Raw genomic sequence first — 20264 nt, 5'->3', positions numbered from 1 at the left:
TTTTATGATAAATGGATACACATCCAACTAACTAGTTGTTTTGGTTTTTTTAATACAAGCATTAATTTAAATTTAAAGTACTCTCAATTAATCGCCAACATGTCCATAGCTTAGTGGTAAGAATATTTCGTGCAAATCAGTGATCAAGGGGGACTCGAACTTGGGTAAAAGAGAGCGGTCATATGACCTTGACCAACAAGCCTAACCCACATACATACGAGGAAATTATTTGGTCGTTTAATTAAGGAGGACAAAATATTTAGTACTTAATGCATCGTTTAACGATAAGCACAATATCAACCTAAAAGGACATAACCAACTAAAATATCCAAATTCATCAAGAAATTTCAATTGCAAATAGCAAGGAAGAAACAAGAAAATTAGGTCAAAAATGGAAAATAACAAGCCCAATAAGCAAGTAACTTGCAGATTGAATGTAGATAAGTTTACATGATTTGGCAGAGTGTGAATTATTGTGGTGATTAATAGATGAAAAGCATTCGATGCTAATTGAAAGTTGAAACACATGCATCTCCACAAAACCATAAACTTTTTAAGGTACATAGCATGCATCTAGCTGATGAGCCTCTGATATTTTTTGCAGTGGATCGTCACTCAAACTATAAAACGGTGTCGTAACAAATACTAGTCTATCATGTCTGGCTAGACAGCATAATTAAACTAGAAAGAAGTAGGTTTCTTAGGCCAAAAGTCACTAAACCATTTTGATCACACACACATGGGAGAAAAACGAAAACGTAGGGGAGAGGTCATATATATAAGTTGCATGATGAGAAATGTGAATGATTGAGTAGACTCCCTCAAAGTAGGAGGCTTCTTAATGATTGATTCCATAGGGCTGGTTTTCATGCCCATTTTATGTAAATTGTTATAAAGGAATCAAAGGTACCACATAACTTGAAGGCATTGACATGTCGGATTATAACTTATAACCATATATACAAGTGATCGATGATCAATATGTATGCGTTATTGTAGAGTTGGTTATACACGTGAGTTATGACCTCAATATAAACAAATGAAACACTGTCATTGTTACATTATTTAGGATTTAAGAAGTTGGTATGTTCATCCGAAATCAAATCCAAGTTTTTCATGAATTAGCCCTCATCCTTAGCAATCAACATACTAATGGAAGGCAATTTATCAACTCATATTACTAGCAAAAAAAACTCAGTCACTACACGCCAAAATAGTCAATCCCATTATCCTTCTCAACAAAAGTTTAATTACCCGTACTGCACTCTTGTTTTATAAATTTGGCGTTTATGATGAACTTTAAATAATAATAATAATTACAAAGCCGTCAATTGGATTAAGATACATGGAAGATTAGTTTATAATATGCCAAAACTAATAGTTTGATATTGTACCATAGCCATGTTAAAAATTGTCCCACTACAACAAGAAGCTTGTATCTTAAGTTGTTAAGAACATTTATTCATGCATTCGAAGTTCAGGATTCGATTTCCTCTTTCCCCGATATAGCTTATATAAGAAAAATTATCTTACTGATTTACACCTTGAATGTTGCCGTTACCCAAAAAAAAGAAGAGAAAATTTAGCATTATAGATATTTCGAAAGTACCGTTGGGTCTCCATCTAGCACAACTACCCTCATCTTTACTTGACAAAAAAATATGAAAATTAGGGTTACAAGAAAAACATTAGAAGGTGAATTAAATAACGTAATTTTTCATTGCCAAAAAAATAAGTAAAATTTTCTTCTAATTTTTAATTTTTGTGGACATGAAAAAAACAGGTGGATTTTGGTTAAGCAGGTTCTCTTAATCCAACTGATTAGGCAAAATATCATTTTGATTTTTCACTAAACAAGATAACAGAATGGCACCGAATAGTGCATATGGCGCACCGTAACAGACTCGCAACTTTTCGTTGGTTCTTTTCGTGAATTATCAAGGGCAATACCGTCATTTGAGTATTCCTCTTTAAGCTTTGGCCATGATAAAAACCGGTCTCTCAGAAAATTAGAACATGCGTAGATCCGCCATTAGAGAGTTTTGAGACAGAGAACAAAAAAAAAACATCCACTTTACAAAAAATCAGAAAATAATAAAGCATCCCTTTGTTCTTGCCTAGGATTTCGGACCACCCTTTTTCTCTGGGAACCCATTGGGGAACACATTCGACCTACAATCCCAACCGACGGTCTCTGTTTCTCTTTGTCTCTCATTTTCTTTTGTGATTTGGTTTGGTTTCGAGGAAAACTGAATCAAATCTGATTATATACAGCGTACATTTTTAGTTTTAAACAACGTTTGTGCCGGCCGGCTATGTCGTCCGGTGGCCCGAACAGCTCGTCCAACAGTAGCCCACGACACCCGCTCGCGCTGCCCACGAAGACCAGACGACGGGTCGCCGACGGCCTCATGGACGCCGAGCGACTCCCTACGAGTAGTGTCGTCAACCCAGACAATAACAACAACGTTGTCTACGACTGCGGCACTGGCGGCGACGATGAGGAAAACGACATTACTCCCAACGGTATCATTTTTGGCCCCTTCCACCACCTCAACGACCACAACCATTATTCGCCCCACCCTCTGATGAAGTATCTCCTGCTTCGGAGGCGGGCCTTCTTCTGCGTCCCCGACACGTGGCTTCCTCTGATTGAGGATGGGTTTTTATGGACGGTCGCGATGCTGCAGATGCTGAGATCGGGGCGGAACATGGGCCGTAAGATATTCGGGGCTCTGTTGTTGATGGCGGTTATCTCCGTGTTCATCAGGTTCTCTCTTTTGAGCCACCATATGGAGGTGGTCGGCGAAGCGAAGAGAACAGGGGGCCGGCTTTTGATTTTGAAGTCGTACAAGGACGACTGGGCCGCCGCTCAGCAAGCCGTCACTGAGAACCAGGCCTCTAATTCCATGCCCCAACGTGTTTTGGAGAGGGAGAGGTTGTCTGAAAGTGAACCCTCCACCATGTTCAAACGCCTCCTCGAGCGGTCGCCGGTAAGACAATCAATCAATTCTCCCATTTTAGAAGTTTTTAATTTTATTAAAATCTTGTGTATTTTTCATTTTTTCCACTACCTGTTTGGTTGCCGAGAAAGTTCAGGAAGGGAAAGAGAAAATGTCTTAATGTTTTTGTTATTAACGTTCACGTTAAAGAATTGACTTTTGGCTCTAATGGGAATAGTTGAATGTATTTGTTTCAATTTTGACTCAATTAGTTTCCATATTATGCTAATTGGCTGTTTATGCTTCATACCTTTCTCGTTTCACATTTGTCCCTTTCTCGTTTCACGTTTGTCCCTTTCTCGTTTCATACTTGCCTTCTATGGATTAAATATGTATGGTGGTTAAATTGAAAATTTAATGGCTTTTTTAGTTTATACAGTAATTTTATTTGCTGGGTTGAGTTTGCTTTCTAAGGATTTAATGCTGTGATTAATTGGTATTGATCATAAATTTATTTGCTTTTTTCAGACCCCAGAAATTTGGAGGAAACCCAACAGTGACAATTTTGATAAATGCATAGCTCGACCCAAGAATCGGATAAGTATGTCTCTTTGTTCCATACCTAAATTTGTCAAGCTCTTTATCATGCATGACAACATTGATCAATTTTTGACTGGTTTTTCAAATATGAATTTCATTTCCCACAGGAACAGGATCGAAAACAAATGGTTATCTGCTTGTTCATGCCAATGGAGGATTGAATCAAATGAGAACAGGGGTAATAATCTTCCCACAAATCTTTGCCGCGCATTTTGGATTTGACCTCATTTCCCATTTTTGCACACGTTTTTGAAGCTGACATGGTAACCCAATTGATGTTGCAGATATGTGATATGGTAGCCGTTGCAAAGATAATGAATGCTACCCTGGTTCTGCCTTTGCTGGACCACCAGTCTTTTTGGACAGATCCAAGGTAGATTTCTTAGCCAATGAGGTTGTTGGATATGAGTGGCTAATTAATTTTATTTTTACTGATCAAATTCTGTCTTATATTTGCAGTGATTTTAAAGATATCTTTGACTGGAGACACTTCATGAAAGTACTAAAAGATGATATTGATATAGTGGAGTATTTGCCAACCCGCTATGCTGCTCTGAAGCCTCTTCAGAAAGCTCCCATCTCCTGGTCAAAGGTGCAATATTGTTATATATTCTCGAGGGACTTCTGAATTAGTTTTTATATTATTGGAATTGTATCTAAAGATGCTTCACATGCAGGCTAGTTATTACAGAAGCGAGATGATCCCATTGTTGAAAAAGCATAAAGTTCTGAAGTTTACCCACACCGATTCCCGGCTTGCTAACAATGGACTTGCATCCTCGATCCAAAGGCTGAGGTGCCGTGCCAATTACAAGGCTCTCCAGTATGCAAAAGAGATTGAGGATCTTGGCAGAGTTTTGGTTGATAGACTAAGGAAGAATAGCAATCCATTTGTTGCTCTTCATTTAAGGTATGTCTTTGTTCTATGGATTGATTCTTTGGGCATTATCTTGTTCTGAAGTGGTTTAACTAAGTAAAGAAACCCTTCTTGATTGCAGATATGAGAAGGACATGCTTGCTTTCACCGGCTGCAGCCACAACCTCACTGCAGAGGAATCTGAGGAACTTCGGGTTATGAGGTACAATGTTAAACACTGGAAGGAGAAAGAGATAGATAGTGAAGAACGAAGGAAACAAGGTGGATGCCCATTTTCACCAAGAGAGGCAGCCCTGTTCCTTAAAGCCATGGGATACCCTTCAACAACTACAATCTACATTGTTGCTGGCGAGATATATGGAGGAAATAGCATGGCTGCTTTTCGCTCCGAGTATCCTAATGTCTTTTCTCATTCCACTCTTGCAACAGAACAAGAGTTAGAGCCCTTTAAGCCATATCAAAATCGCCTTGCAGCCTTGGATTATATTGTAGCACTAGAGAGTGATGTCTTTGTTTACACATATGATGGAAATATGGCTAAAGCAGTGCAAGGACATAGGAGATTTGAAGGATTTAGTAAGAGTATCAACCCTGACAGGTTCGCTCTCATACCAGGCATTTAGTTTTTTCCTCCAAACTCCCAGCTTTTAAAATCAATTGCTAGTTTTCTGACATGTTATGATTTTCATTTCAGACAAAATTTTGTTAAACTGGTCGACCAGTTGGATAAGGGTGCTGTACTGTGGGAAACGTTTTCTTTGGAGGTTAAAAGTCTGCATTCTGACAGGCTTGGAGCACCATATGTTAGACAAGTGGGAGAGTCACCAAGGTTGGAGGAGAATTTTTACGCAAATCCGTTTCCTGGTTGCATCTGTAACAAGTCAGAGGAGCAAATTGCTAGGCAGAAGTTAGATGAGAGACGGAGCATAAGTGTTTCATCTCAAAGATAGTATTGGGGAGAGAATATGTGGCTCCTGCTGTTGTGAAATACACAATACCACTGCTCAAATGGCAGCTGATAATGGGGCTTTGGAATGAAGTGCTTTTTCACTTGGTTTCAGAAACTATACTTGCTTACAGGGTCGAGAGGTTTTTAAGGTTTCCCTTGTGATTTGCAATGCAAGTTTCGGTTATGTTGTACCTACTACAAGTGAGGAGGGACTTCGCGGGTGATTCAAGAAGGCATGGAAGAAAGCAGAGAAGGTCGAGCTCGCATATAGTTTTAGGATAAAATCAGATTGTTTCATCAGCACAGAGACCTTGCCGTTGTCGAAATGGTGTTATAGTAATTCATTGATTCAATTATTCTTTCTTTGATTTGGTCTCAACATTGTGAAAAGAAAAAAGAGCTTCACGATGAACTTGAATGTAATTCTTCATACGGCTTATAATAGAAAAGAACCTTTTTTTTAATCAGGAACCATTTTGCAATTAGTTGAGTATCAATTATGTATGGTTTCTGTTAGCGTTGCAAGTAACAGTGATGTGAATTCAAATGCTAGTGTACATTGGATACAATATTTCTTCTCACATTCCTAACAGACAAAATTCTCAACCCTCAAGAGGTCATACAACGAACACTATTTCTGAACAACATTGCTATATTTGAAGGCTAGGCCCTAAACTACCACATTGAAGGTACATAAACCTGCTCCTTCAGATTTTGAGTTGCACTTTCTGTAGGAAACCCTCTAACAGCACCGATCGTCCACTGCGATATAATTCCTGCTGCAACTGCAAAACGAAGCTGCCTTTCCAAAACATCCTGATTTTCATACATCTCAGGGCACGTGGTCAGCTTTCTCATAATAGCAGCTACAACAGCATCCCCAGAACCAGTCCTATCACAAGTGAATGGGGTTATGAGCACATCTTCTGTTCCAATCACAACACCATGAAATGAAGGGGAATAGTAATGAATCCGAAGCGTTCCATCAGTCACGAACAAAAATTTAAGTCCATCATGCCATAAAGGAGATATTTCTTCAGGTGTGTAATGGTAATAATCTCTCCTCTTCTTGGTCTGTCCAAACTCCTCAGCATAGTATTGGGGCCTGTAATTCCTCTTCCTCACATAATAGTCTTCATCTAGAAGAAATTCCAATTCCTGCCTCGAAACCTCGATTATGTCTGCTTCATTCCAGGCTCTCTCCATATATTTCCTGGTTTCGTCACGCGATTTCCATAGAGGCAATGGCAAATTCACATCGAAAAACACAAGCCCCCCAAACTTTTTTGAATAAGACATTGCTCTCAAAAGGGTCAATTGCATTGAGGGAGATGTCAAAACTTCTGAGCTGAAGTGGAATATTCTGGCCTGCATTAAGACATCAAAACCTATTACAAAAATGATCTTATCCCTGTTTCCGGAACAACATCAAACTCCATAAGCAACAACAATCTGAAAAAACAATGTGCTCAAACAAACGATTGCTGCATTCTCAATCAATTGAAAAACCCAAAACCAATGAACCATTTCAAAGACTGAGACAACTAAGCCAAGTTACTTGTCTTGTGAAAACATATAAACAAAACACAATTTATTCACTAATATTTCATACCTCTTTGAGCACAGCTAGGTTAAGTTCTGAGCTGAGCAAAGAGTCTTCAGCTGACTCTTTCACAGTCTCAGCCCACATTTTCTCATCATCAAACTTAATCTTCATATAGGTACAAGCAGTCTTCGCATTCCTATCGAACTTCACCGCACGCGTCTGAACCTTCTCCTTGTTCATCATCAACACCAGCTCATCCCCAAAATCATCGTCCCCAACTTTGCCCATGAACGCGGCCCTGCCGCCGAGCCGCACGTGCGAAATTGCCACGTTGGACGGCGATCCGCCAGGGGCCCTCACGAACTCCGGCGGGTCCCACTGGAGCATCTTCCACTGCGAGTAGATGTCCGGGTGCATTGGGTTGTCGGAGACCCGAACCGTGGGAACAAACTCTTTCTGCGCGGCGCCGAAGCAGCAGACCAGAGGAGGGTCGTCGTACGGAAAATCGATGCCGTCGTCGTAATCTTCGAGCTCAGAGTCTGGGTTTTCGGTTTGGATTGTGGGTTTGGCAGTTTCTACCGTGCCATTTTCGACCTGGGCTTTTTCCGAACGCTTGGTCTGTTTCGGTGGAGATGTTGCTGAAGAAGATGAAGAGGAAGTGTGACCCTTTTTCCTGCCTCGGCGAGTGGGTTCGCTGGACTCGATGCTTCCGTTGTCTTCGCCATTAATGGAAGCTCTGGGTGGGTTTAGCTTGTGTGATTTGGGTGGTTTAAGCAGATAGTGGGGCTTCAAAGTTTGGTTCTTTAGAGGTTCTGAAGGTTTAGCAATCAAGCTTCTGGAGCTTGGGCGAGAGAAGTGAAGTTGGTGAAGAGGAAGATATGGTGGAAGTAACTGAAACGAAGCCATAGTTGAGTGGAGTGTTAGGGTTTATCCATGCTCGTCACCAACCTCCCTCTCAGTCCGTCTGTAAAAATTTTATCGGGTCGTCATATATTGGACTCAAAAGTCGGGTCGGATCAATACAAAGTGAGGAAATGTTCAAAGCGGTACACGTGGACCATCCTGAACCGTCCGATCAAAAGTTACAAAATTCTGACCTGGCTCGGGTTAGTGCTTAAATCTTTGTTTTGCAGTACCTTTCCCTTGTCTCGTTGAAATCAAGGCGGAGGCTTTCAACCGAGAAACGACTTGTTTTCTTCTGTAACTTGTTGACGCTGGTAAGAGTTCGATTCAATTATGTAAAGTTCATGCCTTTCAATTTTGATCAGTTTCCCACTTTGAATTTCTATCCATGGTTCGATTTTATCTGTCTGTTTCAATATTGACTGTTGACATAAACCATAAAATACCATCTATCGTTTCTGCCAAAATCCTTCATACCCTGTTCAGGATTTGCACGGTTTCTGCCGGGGCTTGAAATTTTAAGATTGACCCTTTTGGACTCGTTGGCTGAATTTTATGTATGCATGAAATTTCATAAAACTTTTTGACTGATAGTTAGGAACTGAGATGTTGAAGCCTCTCTCTGTTATGCAGATAATGGGGTTGTGGACTTTGCTCCAAGGCTTTTTGCTACTTGCAAATGCATTTGCAGTACTGAATGAGGATCGGTTTCTTGGTCCGAGGGGGTGGACCTTGTTACAAATACAAGGAGGAAAAACCACGCTTAAGGGACAGATCATAGGGTTTATACATGCATGCCAATACTTCAGATTACCTCTTATAGTTTTGAACATCATAACCATTGCAGTGAAGCTAATCTCTGGGTGAAGCTCTGTGTGATTTATGCCTCTTTGTAATTTATGAATTTTGGGGTAGTTAACATGGTTTTGATCCATGGCCTTCGTTGTTGTTGTATACTACATATAGTTTACTTATTTGAATTGAGTTTCAAAATTTTCCCCTTTTCACTTCTCCTCTGTTTTGTTTGTTGTTCACAAGAAACACAAGAGAATCGGGATGCGGATAGCTTATTGAGTTGATGGTAGTGTGTTGGTTGAAGTTTGTCATGCTAAAATTAAGCTGTTGGTTACTTTCTTCATCTTTGTTTCTACAAATAAAAGGTCTTAGGTTGGCCCAAGTAGTGAAGGGAGGATGAAGTTCGATTTCCTCCATTGTAACGAAAAAAGGATGGGCATATAAAATGAGTCTACATTTTAAGAGGGGGTATGAGTACTGAATGTGGATCGGTTTGTTGAGAGGTCCATGAAGCTTTTTTAAGATGATCTGGTGCGGTGTTCATGGCCTCAGCATTATGATTATGCCAAATTACTTAGTGCATTATGTGCAGCTCAATTTGCTAAAGCAGATGTATTGTAAAATGGAAAAACTCTAAATAGTGACTTATATATTTGGCAGAAAATTACATGGCTTTATTTATTTCATACTGAATGTGAACAAAACAGAGCAGCATACAAGAATCTGAGAAACTACAACTCAATTGGGATCATAACCTCATTGGTCCTGAATTGAGGCAAAGTCCAAGGAGGGTTATATCTTGCCATCAAAAACTCCCTCTGCTTCAGCTTCTCCACCTTCTCTGTAGCCACACCCCTCACCACCCCATATTTCCTCTCACCGTCTTCCCTAATAACTGTTGGCGAGTCCTTATTTAGTCAGGATTTTGGTTACGTATCGTTGGCTATTCCTTATTTAGCCAGGATTTGGATTTTGGTTACTTACCGTTGGCTATTCCTTATTTAGCCAGCATTTTGGTTACTTACCGTTTATACAGTCTTACTTATCAGTTTATATTGTCCTATTGTAATTGACATTTATTTCCTATTTTATATATTTTAAGGTTAACACATCTTTATAAATACCTCCATATTAGAGAAGTTAGGAGCCTCCTCTTCCTTCCATGCTCATCAGCAACCTCCCTCCTCCTCAGTCCCTCCCTCTGTAAAATTTTGTCGGTTCGTCATATATTGGACTCAAACGTACACGTGGAGTATTCTCAACCGTCAGATCAAAAGTTACCAAAGGATTCTGACCCGGCTCGGTTTAGTGCTTAAACCCTTGTTTTGCGATACCTTTCCTTTGTCTCTAAGTAAACAAGGCGGAGGCTTTCAACCGAGAAACGACTGGTTTTCTTCTGTAACTTGTAATCGCTGGTAAGAGCTCCTAGCTTCTTCTTCTTTTGGTTTATTTTCTTCTTCTAGAATCGATTCAATTATGTAAAGTCCATGTCTTTCAGTTTTGATCAGTTTCTTACTTTGAATGTATATCCTTCATACCCTGTTCAGGATCTGCACAGTTTCGGTTTGTGTTGGCTTAATTTTATGTATGCATGAAATTTATGAAACTTTTTGACTGATAATTCTCATAAGAATAGTGTCTTTCTTGTTTAGGAACTAAGATGTTCCCTCTTCTCTCCTTTTTCACGGGGTTTGTGACTTTGATCCAAGGCTTTTTGCTACTTGCAAATGCATTTGCAGTACTGAATGAGGATCGCTTTCTTGATCCGAGGGGGTGGACCTTGCTACAAATTCAAGGAGGAAGAACCACGCTTAAGGGAAAGATCATAGGGCTTATACATTTATGCCAATTCTTGAGATTACCTCTCATAATTTTAAACATCGTAGTTATTGTATTTAAGCTAATCTTTGGGTGAAGCTCTGTGTGAATTATGCCTCTTTGTAATTTATAATTGTTATGAATTTTGGGCAAGTTAACATAGTTTTGATCCATGGCTCTACGTACAGTTACTTGGTTGAATTTCAGTTTCAAAGTTTTCCCCTTTTCTCCTCTCCTCTGTTTTTTTTGTTTGCAAGAAACACACAATAGCTTACTGAGTCGATGGTAGTGTCGGTTGAAGTTTGTCATGCTAAAATTAAGCTATTGGTGAGTCCAGCTTTAGGGTTTATCCATCTTTTTCGTGTTTTGCCCCAGCAAGGATTTAATGGCTTTACTTAAGAGACTGCCTTCAAGCTATATACGTGCGGTATAAAGTTCGATTCCCACCAGTGTAATGAAGAAATGATGGGAGATCGGTTGGTGGTTGAGAGGTACATAAAGCTTTTGTAGGATTATCTTGTGCGGTGTTCATGGTCTCAGCAGATGTAATGTAAAATGGAAAAACTCTAAATAGTGATTTATATATAATCGACAGAAAATTACATGTTTTCATTTATTTAATACTGAATGTGAAAAAAAAACAGAGAAGCATACAAGAATCTGAGAAACTACTCTATTGGGATCATAACCTCATTGGTCCTGAATGGAGGCAAAGTCCAAGGAGGGTTATATCTAGCCAGCAAAAACTCCCCTATAATCTTATACCCATCTCTCTCTAAGCTCTGCTTCAGCTTCTCCACCTTCTCTTCCACCACCTCATCTGTAGCCACACCCCGAAAAGTCACCACCCCATATTTCCTCTCACCCTCTTCCCTAATCACCACCCTCTCATCCACAGGCCTAGGAGCCTCCTCTGCCTTCTCATACTTAGAAGGCAACAGAAACTCCATTGTCACCATCTTCTTCTCATCTTCAGCACCACCAGTCTTTGTCACAACTGGAGCCGTCATGGCAATTTTTTCACCCGAGCTTTTGGTTATGACTGGAGCTGTCATGGCGATTTTTTCAGGCTTAGTGTTCTGTGGGTTTCCAAAGGCGCCTATGTAATTGGCCAGCACAGAAAAGCCGCCGTCTTTGTCGCCCTTCATCTGCGATGGATGGTAGGTTAATTGGGCTATCACTGAAGGTGGATATTGCCGGATTTCATAGTCGATTGTTGATTGAAGCACTTTGTATTTTGGGGTTTCCACTCTTATCTTTCCAAAAACCATGCCCATGTTGGAAGAAGTAAAGTTTGCTTCTCTCAGTCTCAGGGTTTTTGATATGGATATGGTTCTTCAAAGGTGCCTATAAAAGTGTGGATTGTTCTGGCTTTGTATATATCTCTATCTTTGCTTGGGAAGGGGGTTGTTCTTTTTTACTTTTCCATTATTTTGATGTGTTTGCTTGGGGAGAAGGTTGGAAATGTGCAACTGCTCTCTTGAACGAGTGGCCCATTTTGGTGATGAACATGTGGATGCAATTTGTCCACCATTTCTTCTTCCCCACACCCCACAATTTGTCCACCATCTAACAGGGTCTTTCTAATATAGTTTCTCATGTGGTAATTTTCGACACGACTCAATACATGAAAAGATAATTGAAGAAAAACAATATCTATTAGGTTATTGCTCTAAAATATTTATAAAACGTATTGAACTGAAAAAAGTTATTGATTGCAATAAATTTCTAGTTCAATTGGTTGAGAACATGGTATTTAATCATGTATTCTCTTGAATTTCCTTCTCCCTCCACCAATGCAATACCACATGTATAACAACAAAAATATTCTGACCTTGTTTGGTGGGTTGGCCTAAACTGACTATAATGGATTTTGAAGCATTAGACTGGGCTGGCTTAGATTTTAAGTACCCATTCAATTTTGCACCAAAAAAACAGACTCTAATTGAGTTCAATATTTATTATTTATTTTAACAATAATCACATGCAAATTCCTGATTTTTTGCCTCAAATTGAAGAAAAACCCCAACTTTTTGTAAGAATTAAACCAGAAACTCAAACTCACATCAAGATCTAACCAATGATTAGTTTCCAATCTCAGGTAAAGAAAAAAACAGCAAATCTAACACAACAACAAAAAACACATCATTTGACATCTAACCCAAAAAATAAAGACAACAATCATCAAAATATCAAAATATCAAAATAATTAACAATAAAATAAAAAATAAAGATTCGGAAAATCTGAAGCTTGTTTGAGTAAGGAGATAGAGAATAGAAGAGAGGAGAAAGAAGAGAGAGAGACTAAAACGAAAGCAGCACAAAATAGTTGGCAATATGTGTTCGTTAGTTACGGAACCTAATTTAACTATTTTCTAATTATTTGTGCCCCCAAAACCAGGTTCTTATGATGTTTCTGATTTTACAAGTGTTTGTCTTGATTTTTTATATATCCTTTTTGCATGCCCGAGGTTCGTGAGTCTGCTGGCTTAGCATTCAGCAGTCGATGAAATTGTCTCCACTTTTTTGCGTGCATTGGAGGATGATCAAACTTTGATGGCCTCAAACAAATCTTAAGGTGAACTTCTCTCACTCCCACTCTCTTACACCTTGTTTTGTGTATGCTTTTCTTTTTTTCGTTGGGCTAAGTTGCTGCATTTTTCTGTTTCAGTGTCAGGATTACTGCTGTTTTGCCCCACATCTTACCCAAGCTGCTCTACCTTCCACTTACGTATATATTTCATTCTCAAAATTACTGTGTATTGAATGTCTTCAAAAACAGTAAATTATATTGGGTTGATGAAGCTCCAAACAAGATATCTACCTTGATTGTCTTGCTCAGTGATTCAGATTCAGCTACTGTGGCGGTATGTGCTACGAGTATTTCATGTTCTGTTATTGACTCCAAGCATGTAACATTGGCTGCTATCTTCTAATCAACAGGTTTCTAGGGAAGATTAGTTCAGAATATATCTCAATATTTAAATAGTATAGCCGCTCGGCTATACTCTTCGAATACATGCTAATATTTAAATAGTATAGCCGTGCGGCTATACGTGTTGATATTCGAATATTTAAATAGTATAGCCGCGCGGCTGTATATATATATATATATATATATATCTACTCTTTGAATATATACGAATATTTTAGGATACACGAACCAGGATTGAGTTATCCCACTTACCAAACAGGTGGTTAGGGTTAACTCCAATCACACCCTCCTTATAAATATTTTCCGAAGCCCTTTCCCACTATCGCTGCTTTGTACAACCCGCAATACCTGCGCCGCCGCCCTTTGCCATTTCACGAACCCTATCGCGCTCTTGTTCATCTTCTTAAAACTATCTTATGTGATGGGGTTAGTGCGTAAAGCTAAGCTGGAGTAAATGTTGTTCATCTTTTTAATAATTTCCCAGATCTGTTTTTCGAGATTTTCATATTGATTATTCTTCTGGTTTTTATTTATTATTGTCGAATTTTTTCAAAACGAGCATCGGTGATGATTTTCTTTAATCGTTATCCTTGCACTATGATTGCCTGTGAAGAAAACCATGGGGAAGTTATATTCTGAGATGCTTTTTCTTTTCGAATTGTTTTCTAGTTTTTACGTATGTTTTTTTAGTGGATCAATGATGTTTATCAATACTGCGTTATCTATCTGCAATTTCCCACAAGGAATTGAAGATAATCTGAAGTTACTGAGATCTGATTTTTTTTTTTTAAATGTTATTTTTTCCTCTCTTTATTTTCTTGGTTAACAGCATCATTCAGTCATTTACATCTTCGTTTCCAGATTGGATTTGTTTCCCAAAAATCTTGGCATTAGCATAATAATAAGATTGAATTGGATTTCTAATTTATCAATCCAATCGAATTTATATTGAATCGGTTGTCAAATTGGCTAATCTATGTTGGTTCGAACTTCGAACCACGAACACTAATAGCAAAACGAAACTGAATCGACAGATAAAAACTATGAGCATAACTCGAACCGGAAGGAACGAAATTGGGTCTGCCTGGAACACCCAACAATAAAAACAATTGCAAGTTGGGTCAATTAACCCAATAGCCACATGGGGCGGTTCTCTTGAAAGTCTCCATTTTTTGATCATCTTCGGATCAATTTCATCTCAAAATTTTAGCTGAATTAATTATAATATAACGATTTGGTTCGGTTCAATTTAGATAAAAATTATAAAAAAAATTAAACTAAACCAAATCAATTTAAGATAGTTTGGTTCGGTTTGATTTAGTCAATTTGGGCCTAATCCCAATTCTTTTTCTTTTTACATTTTTTCAACATTGTTGGCCAAATTATAACTAACAAATTCACAACTTGCTTTATACATAAATCATTTTCTAGAATACGAAACCATCATAAAGCTCAAAATGTCATAAAACTTTATATTTCATTAATTAATATAGCACAATTCAAATATTCATATATAGTTATTAACTAATTAGAGTATTACACATGTAAAATAAGATATAAATAAATAAATATACATATAAACAGTCCAGTTTGGTTTATCCCAATTTACAAGTTTAAAATCAAACCAAACCAAATCATATACGGTTTGGTTTGGTTTTTAAACTATTTGACTTTTTCTTAGTGTAAATCAAACCAGATCGATAATTATAGTTTGGTTCAACCGATTTTATCGGTTCGGTTGGATTGATGCCCACCCCTAATCATTTCTCAAGGAAATTCAAATAATAATATCCTTTTACCATTGTAAATAAAAAATGGGAGATACTCCTTATGTCAAAATCAAGTTTCACATAGCTCGAGTCTGATGCTCAAAGCGTGACACCTTATTAATGAGGTGTACACTTATAATCTAGGTTAGGTCGATCACCATTACGCATAAGTTTGTGTTTGTGATATATAATGATTGTAACTCACTATACCCTAAATCCTAAATTCTAAAGGCTAATGGTAGAGTCACTTTATACAGTCTTCTACGAGAATTTGATTTATCACCAACTAACCTCTCTGCACGCTCTTATGTGCGTTCGAAAGGCTTTTTTTTAATCATGCGCATTACGCGCAACTTATAAAGTTTCATTTCTATTTTAAACGATCGACGCCACTAATTTAACAATTATTTATTTTATTTTTGAAAGCATAGTAAAATGCGACATTCAACTGATAGAGTGCCGATTCTTGTGCTAGGGACGCTAGGTTGGTTTTCAATGCCAGATTGAAACATTAAAAACTGTATCTGTCCTTGTTACCAAATTTAAAAAAGGAGCCAAAATTCCGGGCACCCAGCTGTTTTTAAAATTTGAATTTCAAATAAAGGAAGACAAAATCCTCCACCAACCCCACCCTCAAATCTGAACCGTCCATTCTCAATCCCCTTAAACAAATACCCCAGCTCATTTCCACCCATTCAAACAAAACTTCCCGCTTTTCCATTCAAATCCAACCGTTGCCTCTCGAAAACCTACTTTTCTATAAAAGATCGCCTCCGTCCCCACCCCCCTACCCCATTCATTTCTTTCTCCTCTCTCTCTCTCTCTGCGATTTTCTCACAGAGAGACCAAAACCCTAAATTCGCGTTTTGATTTTCGTCGCCTTTTCGATTCAAAATGCGTGAAATCCTTCACATCCAGGGAGGCCAGTGCGGCAACCAGATCGGTGCCAAGTTCTGGGAGGTGGTCTGCGCCGAGCACGGCATCGACGGCACCGGAAGGTATGAGGGAGACTCAGAGCTTCAGCTCGAGAGGATAAATGTCTATTATAATGAGGCCAGTTGTGGGAGGTATGTGCCCAGGGCTGTTCTCATGGACCTTGAGCCAGGGACCATGGACAGCGTCAGATCTGGACCTTACGGTCAGATCTTCAGGCCTGACAATTTCGTTTTTGGCCAGTCTGGTGCCGGGAACAACTGGGCTAAGGGCCACTACACCGAGGGGGCTGAATTGATAGATTCTGTGCTCGATGTGGTTCGCAAGGAAGCCGAGAATTGTGATTGCCTACAAGGTATTTGATGAAATTCCTGAATGTCTTGCTCTCATTTATTTTCTTTTGTTCTATTGGTACATGGTATTTAGGTTGGGTTTGTTTCGAATTGTAGGGTTTCAGGTGTGCCATTCCCTAGGAGGAGGAACTGGGTCTGGAATGGGTACTCTGTTGATTTCAAAGATCAGAGAAGAATACCCAGATAGGATGATGCTCACTTTCTCTGTGTTTCCCTCCCCCAAGGTCTCAGACACTGTTGTTGAGCCGTACAATGCAACCTTGTCAGTGCATCAGCTTGTTGAAAACGCAGACGAGTGTATGGTTCTAGATAATGAAGCTCTTTATGACATTTGCTTCCGTACGCTCAAGCTCAGCACCCCAAGCTGTAAGTTTCTCAGTTAATTGTTCTCTGATATTTAGGTTTGCTTAATTGTGGAATTTGGGATACTGATTTTTGTGTTTGTACAGTTGGAGATCTGAACCATTTGATTTCTGCAACTATGTCTGGTGTCACATGCTGTTTGAGATTCCCCGGTCAGCTCAACTCTGACCTCCGAAAGCTTGCTGTCAATCTCATCCCCTTCCCTCGTCTTCACTTTTTCATGGTGGGTTTTGCTCCTTTGACATCACGTGGCTCACAACAGTACAGAGCCCTCACTGTGCCTGAGCTCACCCAGCAGATGTGGGATGCCAAGAACATGATGTGCGCAGCTGACCCTCGCCATGGCAGATATCTAACTGCCTCAGCCATGTTCAGGGGAAAGATGAGCACCAAGGAGGTTGATGAGCAGATGATCAATGTTCAGAACAAGAACTCCTCTTACTTTGTGGAATGGATTCCGCACAATGTCAAGTCCACTGTCTGTGACATCCCCCCCACTGGCTTGAAAATGGCGTCCACTTTCATTGGAAACTCGACCTCAATTCAGGAGATGTTCCGCCGTGTGAGCGAGCAGTTCACTGCTATGTTCAGGAGGAAGGCTTTCTTGCATTGGTACACGGGTGAAGGCATGGATGAGATGGAGTTCACAGAAGCTGAGAGCAACATGAATGATTTGGTTTCAGAGTATCAACAGTACCAGGATGCCACAGCTGAGGAGGATGAATATTATGAGGACGAGGAGGAGGAGGAAGGTCAGGAGGTGTAATGTGATGTTGACTAATGTGAATTGCAGCAACTTCCGGTTGCCGGAGTATGGCAAAGTGATCAGTTGTTCGTGGTAGCTGTAGGTCTTAATATTGTTTAAAACAAACTTGTTATCCCAATTTCGTTTCTCTGTTGTTATGTACTTTGGGTAAACTGAGATATTCTATATGGTGATATGAATCCTTTTTAGCACTAGCATGCGTTGCCATTTCTGAACAAATGGCATGTGTATCGTCTTCACTGCCATTTCTAAACAGATTAAGCGCTTTTATCTTTGGCTCTCAGCCCAAGTTTCAACGGGTAATCTTCATTATCTGGTAGATTCATCTTTCTGTGAATTGCTATCATGTTTTTACGTTGAATCCAAAATTTTGCAAGTTTTTGTAATGACATGTAAAATATGTAAGGATTGAAGCATCAATTGTCGAGTTTTTGCATCTTTGACAAAGGTATATGCCATCACAAGTATTTTTCAGAAAGGCAACATCTCTCAGCCCAAGTTTCAATGGGTTGGCAGTGATGAGAATGAAGTTATGGTTCTAAGCCTATAAAGCGGAGATTATGTATGCCATTCTAAGCAAATTACATCTTTAAATCTTTGGCTCTCAAGTGCTAGCCTGAGTTTGAATGGGCTGGAAGTTGAGACTAATTTACTTGCAATTAGAGGCCCTCATGCTTTACCAAAAATGACTGCAAAGTCATGCTAGAAATTGAAAGGGCTTTGCTATCTTCGACATAAGAGAAGGTAGAAAACTGGATTTCTGACGAGCTTGCAAGGAATTTAAGCAGCTACCAGCATTAATGTTGAATAATTTTAAATAAGAGTGGGGAAAACCATGCTATGTTTCAATTTCCCAGTTCAAAGTGGAATCCCAGGTTACTACATTTTGACAATTGAGTGCCAGGTTACTACAACTACAAGTAAAGACACAACCTGAAAATACATTAAAGAAAAACAAGATTGATTTACAATACAACAAGCAACAGCCTTCGACACTCAAACATCTACTGCTTTCCATCTTCGATGGCTTTATCATCTACACCTACTTTCACTTTATCATACTCAAATTCTTTAGGCTGCTCAGCATAGCCCTCTGGCACCACCGGACGCCGATTACCGAAGACGGTCCACAAATACAACGCAAGGAGTGATGCCAATGCTCCACAAGCAACACCAAAAACCATTGCACCAAAAACCCTTTTTACACAATCCTTTTTGGTTTCAACTCTCACCGGTTTCGAATTCTTAGCAAAGACCTCGGGATCTAGTGGCTGTGAATGCATCCAGTGCGGCACATGCCTTTGCTCAAAGCTCCAAGAAGTTATCAAACATGTCTGAGACGAATTCCTGTTCATTGCACTTAAGCCCACAAACACTTTCTCATGCTCCCACAGTTCTGACAAGTCAATTGGGTACCATAGCAGAGGATCAGCTGGCCTTGGATGAGCAAATTGACTCAGCCTAACTTCTAATCTATTCGAACCAGCTTCATAATCGATCCAAGCATGCGTTTTATTCCCACTAGTTAGATTCAAATTCTTACTTGAAGAAGTGCTTACTTTAGCTGATACAGAACTACCCACATCAATTCCAACATGAACCTTGGCATCCCTTAATGCATTAAACTTAACTGCAACAACTTTAAATTTACCTTTCCCATGTCCTAGAGAAAGCCCAAAAGAGCTATTAGCAAACATGCTAAGATTGAAACCACTTGGAACCATAACAAAGGCCAAACCATCCCCATTGCCAGTGGACACAGAAAATGAGAAGTTTGTGGAGAAAGATACTGATTTCTGAGGTTTACCTTCAGTGAGCTTGATGGGTTTCTTGTACATGGTTCTCCCAGCACTTGATCTCACTGAACTAGTGAGTTGAACTGCATACCCACCATTAACAACCTCTGCATCACCATAAAGAGCAATATTGGACTCAAATTTTGGACCTTTACCAAATTCAGTGAATGAAAACGAGGAGTTTGAGTCTGCAGCTGAGGGTTGCAGGAAGAAAATGAGCAAAACAAAGGCAGCTAAGTGTCTGGAAAAGGATAATGAGGCCATGGCTGAAATGGGATTGAGCTGAATCTGGGAATGGATTAACTAGTGGGTTTCTAGTGTTTGGGGAAGAGACCCATTTGCATCTAAAGGTGAATTGTTTCTAGGGTTTGAAAGTGGAAAGCAGAGGAAGAGAGTAAAGAATAAGGAGGGGGTTGGCTTGGAGGTTGTGAAAATTAAATACGTTTACTCGTTTCTGCAAGCTCTCTCAGACACTTTCTCTGAGTGGTTGCTGACTGGGGGAATATAATAAAGAACTTTTGCATTTGTACACTTATGCTTTTCTTAAATTTCCAGGTGCCCACTTTGCTTTGTGTATTCACAATTTGCCATAACTTTTATTTGTAATGATGAACTTATAAAATGATTTTTTCTCTTTTGCCCCCTTGTTTTCCTTGAATAATTTTTTGTCATATCCCTAAAAGAATCTTAAACATTCAATATGATGGAATATATAATTGCTCATTTCAAGAGTCAAGATTATATGATAAAATAAGATGTTATATTGTCAAATTGTGAGTTTAAACTAATAATTTAATTTAGTTTTAACCGAAAATAAAGCACAAAATGTCTAGTAATATGAGTATTTGTTTGATAACATAAATTTGACGAGAGAATGCATTCGGTTATGCATAGACCCTAATCCATTAATCATCACCCA

The 20264-nt window shown here is 39.2% G+C and overlaps 7 protein-coding genes across 7 annotated transcripts; 4 read left to right on the top strand and 3 right to left on the bottom strand.

The window, feature by feature from the left end:
- On the top strand, positions 2012-5832 carry LOC18772056 (uncharacterized protein At1g04910). Its single transcript, XM_007207074.2, has 8 exons — positions 2012-2993; positions 3471-3543; positions 3650-3720; positions 3827-3915; positions 4002-4134; positions 4220-4452; positions 4541-5017; positions 5114-5832. The coding sequence occupies exons 1-8, from the start codon at positions 2316-2318 to the stop codon at positions 5367-5369; spliced, it is 2010 nt and encodes a 669-aa protein (XP_007207136.1). The 5' UTR covers positions 2012-2315; the 3' UTR covers positions 5370-5832.
- Positions 5906-7873, bottom strand: LOC18773482 (fructokinase-like 1, chloroplastic). Its single transcript, XM_007204994.2, has 2 exons — positions 6981-7873; positions 5906-6736 (listed from the first exon to the last, which is right to left on the bottom strand). Exons 1-2 carry the CDS (start codon positions 7818-7820, stop codon positions 6044-6046), a joined length of 1533 nt encoding a protein of 510 aa, XP_007205056.1. The 5' UTR covers positions 7821-7873; the 3' UTR covers positions 5906-6043.
- LOC18773489 (immediate early response 3-interacting protein 1) lies at positions 8053-8828 on the top strand. Its single transcript, XM_007206505.2, has 2 exons — positions 8053-8131; positions 8451-8828. Exon 2 carries the CDS (start codon positions 8454-8456, stop codon positions 8682-8684), a length of 231 nt encoding a protein of 76 aa, XP_007206567.1. The 5' UTR covers positions 8053-8131; positions 8451-8453; the 3' UTR covers positions 8685-8828.
- On the top strand, positions 8065-11071 carry LOC18772866 (protein transport protein yos1). Its single transcript, XM_020566071.1, has 3 exons — positions 8065-8131; positions 8856-10027; positions 10265-11071. Exon 3 carries the CDS (start codon positions 10273-10275, stop codon positions 10525-10527), a length of 255 nt encoding a protein of 84 aa, XP_020421660.1. The 5' UTR covers positions 8065-8131; positions 8856-10027; positions 10265-10272; the 3' UTR covers positions 10528-11071.
- LOC18772191 lies at positions 10982-11971 on the bottom strand. Its single transcript, XM_007205866.2, has one exon. The coding sequence runs from the start codon at positions 11705-11707 to the stop codon at positions 11099-11101; it is 609 nt and encodes a 202-aa protein (XP_007205928.1). The 5' UTR covers positions 11708-11971; the 3' UTR covers positions 10982-11098.
- LOC18772621 (tubulin beta chain) lies at positions 15657-17821 on the top strand. Its single transcript, XM_007205134.2, has 3 exons — positions 15657-16422; positions 16517-16786; positions 16870-17821. The coding sequence occupies exons 1-3, from the start codon at positions 16029-16031 to the stop codon at positions 17547-17549; spliced, it is 1344 nt and encodes a 447-aa protein (XP_007205196.1). The 5' UTR covers positions 15657-16028; the 3' UTR covers positions 17550-17821.
- Positions 18371-19816, bottom strand: LOC18772485 (L-type lectin-domain containing receptor kinase VIII.2). The gene has a single exon (XM_020567173.1). The coding sequence runs from the start codon at positions 19607-19609 to the stop codon at positions 18554-18556; it is 1056 nt and encodes a 351-aa protein (XP_020422762.1). The 5' UTR covers positions 19610-19816; the 3' UTR covers positions 18371-18553.

The sequence above is a fragment of the Prunus persica genome, chromosome G6 (genome assembly GCF_000346465.2).
Source record: "Prunus persica cultivar Lovell chromosome G6, Prunus_persica_NCBIv2, whole genome shotgun sequence".
In the NCBI taxonomy this organism is placed as follows: domain Eukaryota; kingdom Viridiplantae; phylum Streptophyta; class Magnoliopsida; order Rosales; family Rosaceae; genus Prunus; species Prunus persica.
The sequence above is the reverse complement of the archived record's forward strand: the minus strand, read 5'-3'. Positions and strand labels throughout refer to the sequence as shown.